Source organism: Solanum tuberosum, unplaced genomic scaffold, assembly GCF_000226075.1.
Source record: "Solanum tuberosum cultivar DM 1-3 516 R44 unplaced genomic scaffold, SolTub_3.0 scf00654, whole genome shotgun sequence".
In the NCBI taxonomy this organism is placed as follows: domain Eukaryota; kingdom Viridiplantae; phylum Streptophyta; class Magnoliopsida; order Solanales; family Solanaceae; genus Solanum; species Solanum tuberosum.
In genome coordinates, this window is record NW_006239573.1 from 146,231 (window position 1) to 159,618 (window position 13,388).

The 13,388-nt window shown below is 38.3% G+C and overlaps 1 protein-coding gene across 1 annotated transcript in view; it reads left to right on the plus strand.

The window, feature by feature from the left end:
- Positions 1 to 596: 596 nt before the first annotated feature.
- The window catches only part of LOC107058802 (feruloyl CoA ortho-hydroxylase 1-like), a 20,461-nt gene continuing 7,669 nt past the window's right edge, over positions 597 to 13,388 (plus strand). Inside the window, exon 1 of the mRNA XM_015304968.1 lies at positions 597 to 779. Within this exon, the coding sequence (XP_015160454.1) occupies positions 597 to 779 (183 nt within the window). The remainder of the gene's footprint in view (positions 780 to 13,388) is intronic.

Sequence of the window (13,388 nt, forward strand, 5' to 3'; positions counted from 1 at the left end):
TGTAGGTTCAGGTTCCCAGCATCCAGATCACGCTTAGATCGGTTTCTGATCTCCAGTTCAGCAGCATCAGTGGTGAGTCCTCATTCTTCGAGGACAATAGTCATGTCATCTTTTAGTTTTCAGTCTTCTAGGTTCAGATTTTCTAGACTTAGCTGGGGCATGTCCCAGCACTTCTAGTCAGTTTAGAGGCTTATTTTAGACATAGTTAGATTCAGCTTAGTATTGAGTTAATATCTTCTTTGTATTAAACTCATCAGTTTTCATTTATCTCTGTTATAGTATATGGGTATTCCCCATCTTTTCATTTTATTTACGATTTAGCTTCCGTATTATACTTGTGGTCCTAGGTCCCGTGTCCACGTCTCGGGGGTATCTCAAGGCGTGACAAACTTGGTATCAGAGCATTAGGTTTAACTGTCCTAGGATGTCTGAAAACCGCACTAAGTAGAGTCCTTTTCATGGGTGTGAGGTGCACCACATCTAATGAGAGGGAGGCTACGAAGTGTTTTAGGAAAACGTCACTTTCTTGATATTCTTATCATGCGTAAGGTATGATCTAATTCTATGATAACTCGACATTTTACATTTCAGCGATCATGCCTCCCCGTAGAGCTAACACTAGGAATGCGAATGCCAGGAATGCTAACACATTTCCTCTAGTCCCAGATCAGGTAGTTTCCAATGCAGAGTTTCAAAACACTATTCAACCTTTCGCTCAAAGTATGAATATTCAGAACAATCAGCAGGTTGAGGGAGATAAGCTTAGGGAAATTGCTAAGGTAACCAAGAAAGCTAAAACAGGGAACTATGAGTACTCTCAGCAGAAATCGGGTGGTGGAAATCACTCACAGTTTCGACAAGATCAAAATAGTAGGGCACGAGGCTCTAAGTCTCAGGGAAGTGTTTCAGGAAATAGGACCTACCCAACTTGTCCAAAGTGTGGTAAGAACCATCCAGGCGAGTGTCTTGCAGGCAAGGAAGTATGTTTTGGGTGTGGCCAGTCTGGTCATAGGGTGAAGAATTGCCCTTTCGCTAGGAAGGGGCAAGAAGGCAACAATACTAGGGCTCAGCCTACAGCTCCAACAGTATCGAAAGGTTACCCAACTCAGTAGGGTAACTCTTCTGGTACAGGTGGAGGACAACACCAAAATAGGCTCTATGCTCTTCAGGCTCCCCAGGACCTGGAAGATTCTTTTGATGTGATCACTAGTACGTTTCGAGTCCTTTTTAGATATTTTGTAGTGTTAGATCCAAGGGCTACTCTTACATTTGTCTCTACCCCAGTTGGTGACCTAGTTATTGCTAGACGGGTATACAGAAATTGCCCTGTCATAGTCTCTCAGAAAGTCACCTCAGCAGATATTGTAGAGTTAGAAATGGTAGACTTCGATGCCATTCTAGGCATGGATTGGTTCTCAGTTGTCATGCCTCAGTCGATTGTAGAATTCGGGTTGTTAAGTTCTAATTTCCAAACGAGCCAGTCTTAGAATAGAAGGGTAGTAGCTCAGTACCTATATGTTGATTATCTCTTACCTTAAGGCCAGAAAGAGGTGAATCTAGAGGGTGGTGTAGCACATATTGAGGAAAAAAGAAGGAAGTAGAAAAATATGTTCATCGTCTTGCTTTCTTAGTAGTTAGTTTTACTAACACATCAGATGGTGGTGGGATAGTCCAGAATAGATTAGAATAATCTTTGGTAGTGAAAGTTAAGGAAAAGCAAGACAGCTATCCGATATTACTTGAACTCAAGGGTGCAGTCCATCAACAGAGAGTTGAGGTTTATCTCCCAAGGGGGAGATGGTGTGCTTCGCTACCAGGGTCGATTATGTGTTCCTAATGTGGGCGAGTTGAGACAACATATTCTTGCAGAGGCCCATAATTCCAGATATTCTATCCGTCCAGGCGCTACTAAGATGTACCGCAATCTTCGGAAAGTCTATTGGTGGAATGGTATGAAAAGATATATAGTAGATTTTGTGGCTAAGTGCCCAAATCGCCAGCAAGTCAAGGTAGAACATCAGAAACCAGGAGGTATGACTCAAGAGATTGACATTCCTACTTGGAAGTGGGACGTTATCAACATGGACTTCATCACAGGTTTACCTCGTACTCGCAGACAACATGACTCAATTTGGGTGATTGTTGATAGGGTTACTAAGTCTTCTCGCTTTTTGGCGGTCAAGACTACAAATTCGACGGAGGATTACGCTAAGCTTTAAATTAATGAGATTGTGAGTTTGCATAGGGTTCCTTTGTCTATCATCTCAAATAGAGGTCCTCAGTGTACCTCTCATTCCTGGAAGTTATTCAGAAAGGTCTTGGTACTCAGGTTAATCTTAACACAGTATTTCATCCTCAGACAGATGGTAAGGCAGATCGTACCATTCAGATCCTAGAGGACATGTTGAGAGCTTGTGTGATCTACTTCAAGGGAAGTTGGGATGATCACCTTTCTCTTATTGAGTTCGCCTACAACAATAATTACCATTCAAACATTTAGATGGCCCCTTATGAGGCATTGTATGGGAGTAGGTGTAGATCTCCAGTTGGTTGGTTTGAAGTAGGTGAGGCAGCCTTGATAGGACCAGATTCGGTCCTTGATTCTATGGAGAAAGTGTAACTCATTAGAGATAGACTTAAGACTGCTCAAAGTCACCAGAAGTTTTATGCAGATGTGAGAAGAAGGGAACTAGAGTTCCAAGTTGATGATTGGGTTTTCCTGAAAGTGTCCCCTATGAAGGGGGTGATGAGATTTGGCAATAAAGGGAAGCTCAGTCCCAGATATGTAGGCCCTTACCGGATATTGAAAAAGGATTGGTAAAGTGGCTTATGAGTTAGGGTTGCCAGCAGATTTAGCAGCAGTGCATCCAGTCTTTCACATTTCTCTTTTGAAGAAATGTGTGGGTGATCCAGCATCCGTAGTGCTTTTAGAGACTGTGGCTGTAAAAGATAGCCTTTCTTATGAGGATGTACCAGTTGAGATTCTCGATCGTTAAGTTAGAAGGTTGAGAAACAAAGAAGTCGCTTCAGTCAACGTTTTGTGGAGAAGTCAGTCTATAGAGGGAGCTACTTGGGAAGCAGAAGCAGCAATGAAGTCCAAGTATCCTCACCTCTTTCCTTCCGATTCCATTCCAGCTGGAGGTAATAGTTCCTCATCAGTTTTATAGTCATTCATGCATAAATTCAATCTTAGAATCACGTTCCTTCAGTTTGTACTTGCATTTTCAGTTTATTAGCATGTTCTTGGAACTCAGTTCAGTCAGAAATTCAGTTCTCAGTGTTTAGTGGTAGGGATTGCAGCCCTCTCCCTCCATTTAAGCTAGTTTAGTCTTCATTCATGGACGAATGGTCCCAAGGAGGAGATAATGTAACACCCCGTATTAAAAAATAGACCATATTGCAGATATCTGGTATTGCAGGTGGCACTCACGGGCACCATCCACGGACCGTAGGAGGACCCACGGTCCGTCCTGCAGGTCCGTGGTTCGTGTCAGCAACCTCCCCCAGAACTCAGCCAGAAATTTGGCGAGGTGTCGACCCACGGCCGGACCTACGGTCCGTAGGTCTGGTCACGGACCGTAGTTCATGTCCATGGATCGATGGCCCTAAAGCCCAGCTTCAGTCCCGATTTACAGTTGACCAACACGGACTGTCGTTCGATCCACGGTCCGTAGGTCTGACCGTAAGTTAGGGTCAACAGCCAGTTAGCTGAAAATTATTAATGGGTCAACTTCATATGGTCATAACTTTTAGCACAAAAGGAATTGTGTGTCCCATGACCTATGGTATGATATATAATTGAATCCTCTTTCCAACGCCACCGAGTTTGGTAAATTTCGACCTCCGAGTAAAAAGTTATTCCAGTTTTAGTGAAGCAATGTCGGGCAGACTCGACCGACGGTTCCAATCGACGGACCGTCGATTGAATGACGGCCCTTTCAGTCCCCGTCCGTCAGTCACTCCGACATCAGTTAAGTCAGGGGTCTTTTGGTCGTTTCCTATTTCGTTTAACCCCTAAAATACATCGTTTAGACCCTAAATTATGAGGTTTTAATCAGTTTAAGCCTAGAAACATAACTAGAACTTATCTAAGTCAAATCATTAATCAAACTTAGAAGAATTAGAACGCTAAGAGGAGAAAAGAGGTCAAGAACCCTAGTTCAAGAACGCATCAAGTTTCCTTCAGTTTCAGCCGCTAAATCGAAAGATTTCTCCGTGGAATTCGTTACCAGGTATGTGGGATTTCCCTAGTGGGTTCCTTTCACCCATTAGGTCCCTAGAATTCAGTGAGATTCTTGATTCCATGCTTATGAACAGACTTAGGGATTTTAGAATTTCAACAGATCATCATGAATTAGTTATTTAAAATGTTCCAAATTAGATTATCATGTTATTACATCATTTCACGCATGAATTTCAGAACCCTAGCTGCTATTTCTTTAGTTCTTGAATTACACATGCCAGGTCAGATATTTCAGTTATTCAGATATACATGCTCCAGTTTTGAACGCCACATTATCAATATATTTCAGCCTAAACCCTATTTTAAGTTATAAATCTTGAGAAGCTTTTCTTTAAGATAACACTAGAGTTTTAAACTAGTTTTTGAGTAAGTTAAGATGAGTTTTGAGAAAGAGCTTCTAAAACATGATTAGTATGACAATTGAGTAGGTCATCAATGTATGAATAGTATGGTATCTAGATATACCATCAATATTTATGCAGTATGACTTCCCAAGTCATCAATGATCATAGTATAATATGATGTTGAATTGTTTAAAATAAAAGAAGAGTTTTCAAGTATGAGTATTTACATGTCAGTATTTTGAGTTATTAAGTATTTCAGTCATAATATATTCAGTTATACATGCCTCAGTTTATGAATGCATCATTATAAGATTAATTGTTGCATTCTAAGTTTGCATGTTCAGTTTCGAGCTATCCAGTATTTACAGAAACTCAGTCCTAATGTGTTGACCACTTAATCTATTGGGAGTAGCATAATACCAAGTTAGACTAGGGTTTCAGCGTACCCATATAGTCCCAGAACTACGAGCCACGTAGGTGTAAGTCCCCTCTGTGGGCAACATCAGTTTAGTGATCACGCCAGCATGCCTCTATACCTCTAGCAGGGTATATTGGGTCCTCTCGATGGGGCATCTACATCGGACTCTATATTTAGCTCATGTTGTTTTATTGTCGGTTATTAGTAGCTCCCACAGTTCAGTCAGACTCTATTGCATTGACCATATTTCAGTACAGTCAGTATTCAGTCTCAGCATGTTATAAATTGGTCATTGCATTCAGTTAGTTCAGCATTCAGTGTCTATATCATGTTCAGATTATATCATTGCTTTATGTCTTTTTTAATGTATATGCTATTTCAGCTTTACTCTACCCTGCATGCTCAGTACCTTTCAAGTACTAACGCATACGTGCGCTACATCTTCTCGTGATGTAGGTTCAGGTTCCCAGCATCCAGATCACGCTTAGATCGGTGGTTCCCGATCTCCAGTTCAGCAGCATCAGTGGTGAGTCCTCATTCTTCGAGGATAATAGTTATGTCATCTTTCAGTTTTCAGTCTTTTAGGTTCAGATTTTCTAGACTTAGCTGGGGCATGTCCCAGCACTTCTAGTCAGTTTAAAGGCTTATTTCAGACATAGTTAGATTCAACTTAGTATTGAGTTAATATCTTCTTTGTATTAAACTTATCAGTTTTCATTTATCTTAGTTATCGTATATGGGTATTCCCCATCTTTTCATTTTATTTACGATTTAGCTTCCGCATCAGTTTTTTATCTTTAGTATGCTCATGATCATTCCATCAGGGTTAGCTTGGGATCACTTGTGGTCCTAGGTCCCGTGTCCGCGTCTCGGGGTTAGCTCGGGGAATGACAATAACTCCCACGTAAAGCCCTAGAACTCTTACGTGAGGCTCTAGTTTCACCTACTAGTTTTTGGGGTATTACATAGTAATCCATAAAATAATAGCAATCTTTGGCCTCTTCAAACAAGGTAACTTTTTCGGGTTTTTGTTATGTGTAATTTATTGTAACACCCCATATTCTACGTGTACTAGTTCTATTTATATGACGCTTATAAATTGCCTGTGGTATAATGATGGACTCGGTTTTCTATGCGACTAGTGAAGATAGAATAGGTTTAATATTTTAATACCCCATGCCTTCCAACACATATACGACTAAGTGAACTCAAAAACAATTCGAACTCGGGAAATATGGTATTCGATGTAATAGTCAAAGTGGTCAAGTGCGTATTAGTGCTACGGTCTTGTAAAGAAACTAAGATTGGGAAAATGGTGTAAAAATAAGTGAGGTGCTTGCTTGACTAAACTATGATAGTAGGTGACAAGTAGGTGATGCACCTACTTAGAATTAGTGGACTGAATTTTAATTAAAAGGGGCAAGTAGGTGATGCACCTACTTAGAATTAGTGGACTGAATTTTAAGTTAAAAGGGGCAAGTAGGTGATGCACCTACTTAGAATTAGTGGACTGAATTTTAAGTTAAAAGGGGCAAGTAGGTGATGCACCTACTTAGAATTAGTGGACTGAATTTTAAGTTAAAAGGGGCAAGTAGGTGATGCACCTACTTAGAATTAGAGGACTAAATTTTAAGCTAAAAGGAGCAAGTTGGTGATGCAACTACTTAGAATAAGTGGACAGCATTTAAGTGAAAAAGAGCAAGTAGGTCATGCACCTACTTAAAAACTTGTGGCAGAACTTGAGGAGGTGATGCACCTGCTTGCTTAAAGTAAAGGACCATATTATTTCTCAAATTTACTAAGTGAAAACGTCCAGAAGGTACTTGTAAAGCACTCAAGCTCATCAAATCTCCTTCATCACTTATTCTCCAGAAAATTACTCTCAAGGAAAGCTATAGAAGCTCCAAGAGTTCTGGTCTACAACTTCACCATCAAAATCTGAAGGAAACATGTGTTGTTAAAGGACAAGTTGGTAAAACATCTCCCATATTAAGGAATTCAAGTTATAATCTGATTTAACATCAAGCTGGAGAGGACAACCTAAACCTTGAAGAATCCAAGTCTTAGAAGGTGAGGTTTCTGTCCCGCAAGGTAAGCAATGGAACTTTTCATCCATCTCTTATTCTTGCATTGTTTGTGAAGGGTTGTATGTGTTAATAAACTTAGGAGTGTTGCCTCTGTATGGTGTGAGCTTGGTAAATGTTCAGGAAGGATGTGTTTGTTGGGACAACCATGGTGTGAAGTCCCCTTCAATTTTGATTGTGAGCTCGTTTTGAGCATCTTAAATGTAATGTTAGTGGGAACTAATGAGATGTTGGTGGGAAGCCGTGATTCATATTACTACTTCCACATTATGATGCATAGGGACTGTTTTATGTATCGTAAAATAAAGGGGTGTGACTGGATATGTGCAGAGAACTCATACGAACTGGTTAGAGGATAGAACATTGAAAATCGAGGAGTTTCAGAGGACCTTATAAGAAGGTTGTATACTATATGAAAAAATTAGAGGAGAATGGGTGGAAGAACACCCTTGATGGGACAATTATAATTACTGCCAATTACTATTTAGGTCTGATCAAGTAGCCCAAACTTGTTGATCAGCTACTAATGCTAGTTTTATTATTTACTCCATTGTAGATACATAATCTGAAAGGAAGACGGTTAACTCATTGTAATATCCAGTGTTGTGCAGAAAGCTATGTAAGGCTATTCGATTTCCTATTTCTTTGGCATGAATCCAACACTTGTATTACAAAGTAAGCTTTCTAAGTGCCCTTGGTAGTGACTGATCCATAGTTGCAGTTCCTACTCCCTAGAGCATCAAAGTGAGTACTCCTAATATGAGTTTATCACTAAATGTACGTGCTTACTCTACTAAGTATTAGCATGCAAGGTTTAGACTTATTTCATCGTCAAAGTACCCTTGGAACGTATTCCCCTTATATAAATCAAAATTATACTAGGTTAAACATGGTACATATGTTTATATGTTGGATATACAATCTGCCCATATCTTGCCCATTTGCTTCAATTGTCTATTCCATCATATATGTCATCTTTTCACATGTTCATATGTTTTCTTTATTGGTTGTTACTCCCATTGTGTTAGACTATTATGTTACCTCACAAGATTCCTACTTGCTCTATTGTACATTTATATGTACTTACTTGGACTATGTATTCGTCCTTAAGTTGAATCTGTCCATATTCTCCCTTGGTTCCACGTTCATGTATTCCTTCTATTTGATATTAGTTAGTGAGTATTTGGCTATAATATAGAGTTCACATCTTTTCGCTGAATGTTAAATGTCTTCACTTGATAGGTGCTTCAATTTGAGAAGTCAAAATGCTTACTGAGTCATAGAAGCTCTTAAGTATTACGTTGGTGTCAGATTTGCTTCCCACATCATTTTCATTATCATAAGTCCATATTTGTATGTCTGGTCCATAGTTCCAAATCTCAACAATGATTATGACCACCAAAATAGCAATCTCAAAAGAGTTATGATCATCAAAAGAACAATATCTAAAGAATTATGAACATCAAAACAACAATCTCAAAGATTAAAGAATCTAAGTGAAGCAATCAATATAATTGTGGGTGGCATCCCAGGGGAAAATGCCTAGCATGGGTCGATCCCAATTGGTATAGAAGGGTGGCATCTTAATGTGGGTGGCATCCCAGGGGAAAATGCCTAGCATGGGCCGATCCCAATTGGTATAGAAGGGTGGCAGCTTAAGGGCGGAAGTCTAGCATGGGCCGATCCCAATTAGTATAGAAGGGTGGCAGCTCAGGGGCAGAAGCCTAGCATGGGTCGATCCCAATTTATTTTATTATGAGGACAGCATCCCAGGGGTTAAAAAGCCTAGCATGGGTCACCCTCTTCTACCACTGATCAGCTGGTCATTTGTATCATATGCCTTATCAAGATTTTAATGTACAGTAAAGTAAAGAAAAGAATGTAACATACACGATTCCACAAGTATAAGCAAAGTTGGTCTCTAATCCTTATCTATTGGTATTTGATTTCACTTGAGCTTTCATTTTACATATGGTTGTATTATACCTTACATTTTCAGTACATTCTTTTATACTGACATCCCTTATGGGGACATTGCATTTCATGCTGCAGGTACATGTACTCAACTAATAGATCTCCCCAATAAAAGCACATGATACTCAGCGGTTGCTGGTGAGCTTCAGATTGATTCGGGGCTTTGCTGAGTATTTACTATGCGTATTTTCCTAGTTGTATAGTCATGGATTCCAATAGAGGCTTTGTAGACATTGTAAATCTATCATCTGTATTCATAGTTTCACTTGTCATATGTATTGGTTCAGCTAGTCGACATGTATTGTATACGAAACTTCTCATTAGTAAATCTATTTGCATAGTAATTCACTTCATTATAGGTCACTTGTAAAGCATGTGTTCATATGGTACTTGTCCACCTCACCTAGGGTTGGGGTGTGACAAAATTGGTATCAGAGTAGTTCGTCCTAGGGAGTCTACAAAGCCGTGTCTAGTAGAGCCTTACTTATGAATGTGTTGAGCGCCACATTTATAATTATGAGGTTGCTTGGACATTTAGGAAATGTTTTCTTCCTTCATAATCCAGATCGTGCGATAAAGCGAATTTAAGAAGTCAATTTCCACTTTTACCTGATCATGTTATTCATATTATGCTTAGTATGGTTAAGGTTATTGCTAGCTAAAATGTCAACAGACTATATTGAGATCATTTTATTTGATCATCCCATCCCACAAGGTATGTACATGCTTTTATGTTATTTGCATCTAAAGTTGCATTTGTACCATTTGTATCACGCTGGTTCAATTGAGAAAGATATAGTATGGTTATCCATATGCTTAAAAAATGATGGGTTTACCTAGTTACATATATGAGTTGTAGCATTTCCAAAAACATCTTCTTACGAGGATGTAACCAAATCATGATTTCTATATTTTCTCCATATTTATAGGATCTATTCCTCTAGAGGACACTCATTCTTAGTTTGTGATATAAATAGAATTTTCAGCTTATACATGTACTTAAAATTGATGCTGTTGAACCAGTTTCTTTTAGTTGGTAGAAGGCAGCGACACAATCGGATAGCTGAATGTATCAGTGCAATAGTGTTACTAAAGAGGTATTTAATTGGCTGAGAAAGCCTAAATTCTCTGCATATATCATCCCAAATATGTTAATAGTTGGCTTTATATATGGTATGTGGCAACCACCCCGAATAAGTATTCATAACATTTGTATTCTTTTCATGGGTATAAAACTTAGGGATAATTGTGCTAATTGCTGCAAATGATATATGTATGGTAGTTCCTACTATAATCTACGTTTTGGCTATAGAGGATTAGTATGTAACTAAAAGGTAATGTTAACAAAAGGAAAATTGATTAGTTAGACCTAAGTTGTGTTTAGTTAGGTTGTACATTGTGGGATTGGAGTACATGAAACTACTAGTTTTGATTAGAAGGTACTTGTTAGATAGGAAGAACGTGAGAATGAAGCTTGAATGACACGGGCAGAATATATGTACGTAGAGCTTCTATTTAGAAAGAGATGGGACATGTCAAATCCTCTAAACATAGGAGTAGGGGGTAATATGAGGATGTTGATATGAGGATGCTATAGAAGAGTGAGATAGATGGTTACGAAAGAGTGGTTGCTACGTGTATGAGGCAAGAATAAGGTATCAACTCTTCAACCTTAACGAGTTATAACGGCGCACCCGAGAACAACTTTGTGAATCTTTTTTAGACAGAAAAGTCATTTTAGTATTGATTCCAGTCTTGATATTTGGTCTTTATAACAATAAGAAAAAAAGAGGGGAATAGAATGGTCACATAGATAGAAGATACATGGACCTAGTTCATCTACATCATTAGTACAAAAGAGAAGTAGAGCATTAGACATCCACCAAATTAAATTGAACTACTACAGGATTCATTTAATATATGCCAACAGTAATTCATTAATCATTGTCCAATTAAGGGAGAGGAAAACTTTGATCATATGCTAATTGTTCTTATTTCCTATCTTGCATGGAAAAAGAGTCGAAGCACTCTCACTTGTTATAAAAAAAGAGGAAATCTATTATTAATATGGCCGGACCTATCTAGTTGAGCCCAAAGCAGCTAACTCTAAGACGTTATGAATCATGATATAACTTTATAGGTTACTGGCATTTACATGTTATTAGAGTTCATGTTTTATGGTGCGTTCAAGCTTCACTATTTATTTTCTATTTTAACCTTTAAAAGGCATCAGATATTGAGTGTGATGTAACACACAAGCTAGTAATGAAGATAAAGTTGACCTCGGTCTCCTACTCTAGAAGATGAACTATTAAGGATTTTTTTTCTAACTTAATTGTAGTATTTGTATTGACCTAGAAGAAAGCCAAGTTCCAATAGAAGAAGACCTATAAGAATTCTTAGGAGGTTGAAGAGAGTACATGGGGAAATCAATTGTATGTGCTTTGAGGTGAGTAAGAAATATGAGCAGAACTTTCCCACCCGTGACTTAATGCTTAAGACAATGTGTTTGACGTTAAGGTAGAGTGGTTCTATAGGATATCTCGTAGTTTCCAAAGATGGTCTGTTATATAATTATACATGCTGCATGTTCTATAACTTATCCATTTTTATGTCATTTTCCCTTTGTGGATTACTTTCTCACAGGTTACCTAATGTTGTAGAATGCTTGCATGTAAGTGTTATCCGCTACAGAGCACCCTTGTTTATTGTTATATGTTTTCGTAGGACCTTTTCCCTACATGTTATTTATTGCACCGGTTACTTTCCAGATGTCACTTTTCCATATTGTGTGGGTACTGCCGGCTAATTGATCATATGCTATGGTAAAATTAGTGCTCGTGGGTTTTATATGAATCACATATCACTTGTTTATATGTCATATGCATCATCAATATTACATGCATCGTAGCTTACTTGCTTAAACATTACAGGCCTTATAGCATTTCTGGCCATGTGTCATGTGACTTGCTCATATTTTATATGTGTACTTATTGACATGTTGTTCCACCTATCCATACAATATAACGCACTTGCTCACTGTGAGTTATGTTCCGTGTATAGTCTACTTATTTACGTATTATATATTTCATAGCTTTAGTACTCATGCATCATGTGCTCATTTAGTCCACTTCCTATATTCCTTATAGTTTATTCGCCCACACGTTACCGTATGAACCATATGCGTGCGTACACCACATATTTCTATAGCTTAATGCCAATATATTATGCGCTCCCTTTTGTGCTAGTCTACCTGTGTGTCATACCCAATGTGACTTATTTATCTATATACTATGCCCCTCTGTGCTTATCAACCTGAGTTTTGAACATCTTGGGAAAATGTGTGTCATTGTATCATTAGGTAGTGAAGATTTTAACCAGAAAAGGTTGGGCATATATGTAAGTTTTATAACAACCATAGTTAAATAACTTAGCATAATGCTTTATCCGAATGTGAGGCATAAAACTTTAGAGTTTATATTAACAACTATGCGTTCTGATAAGACTCATCTCTGAAAAGCGTCATAAGATAAAAGAGAAGGAAAAGTAGAGCCCCGATAGGTTAGGCCTATGATTTTATGTCCATTCCATATAAAAAAAATTGGGAGATACTATAGTTATTCTTGATTGTTAGGCCCGGAACTTAAGCACAAAAGGTGTAACCTTCATTGAAGTATTGTGGAAGGACTAGAATATAACATAAGATACTTGGGAATAGATGATGGTCGAGATCCTAAATACCCCTCCTCATTCTAAACATCACCATAAGATATGAGATCATGTGGTCCCCTTATATGATCATAAGTCCTACTAGCATTTGTTCATTTGATATGTCATTTACATGTCTTGTGCTTAGGTGTATTAAATTCCTTATTAGTATGGGTTCTACTAGTGTGTCTTCAGTGGATTACATGGTCAAGAAAGGGATTTAATTTGTCATATTCTTATTCATGAACCATATCTATTGAGATGTCCCGCGGGACTTGTGTATACGTTTTTTTGGTTAGTTTATAGATTTTGGATAGTCCTACTTACAAAGAAAACTCTCGCAAATCTCCAAATGAAATTCCAGGAACCAACTATCAACTACACTTATCATTCGAGGACGAATGATCATAAGGGGGGGAGGATGTAACACCTTATATTCTACGTGTATTAGTTCTATTTATATGACGCTTATAAATTGCCTGTGGTATAGTTATGGACTCGATTTCCTATGCGACTAGTGACGATAGAATAGGTTTAAAGTTGTAATACCCCGTCCCTTCCAACACATATACGACTAAGTGAACTCAGAAACAATTCGAACTCGGGAAATGTGGTAT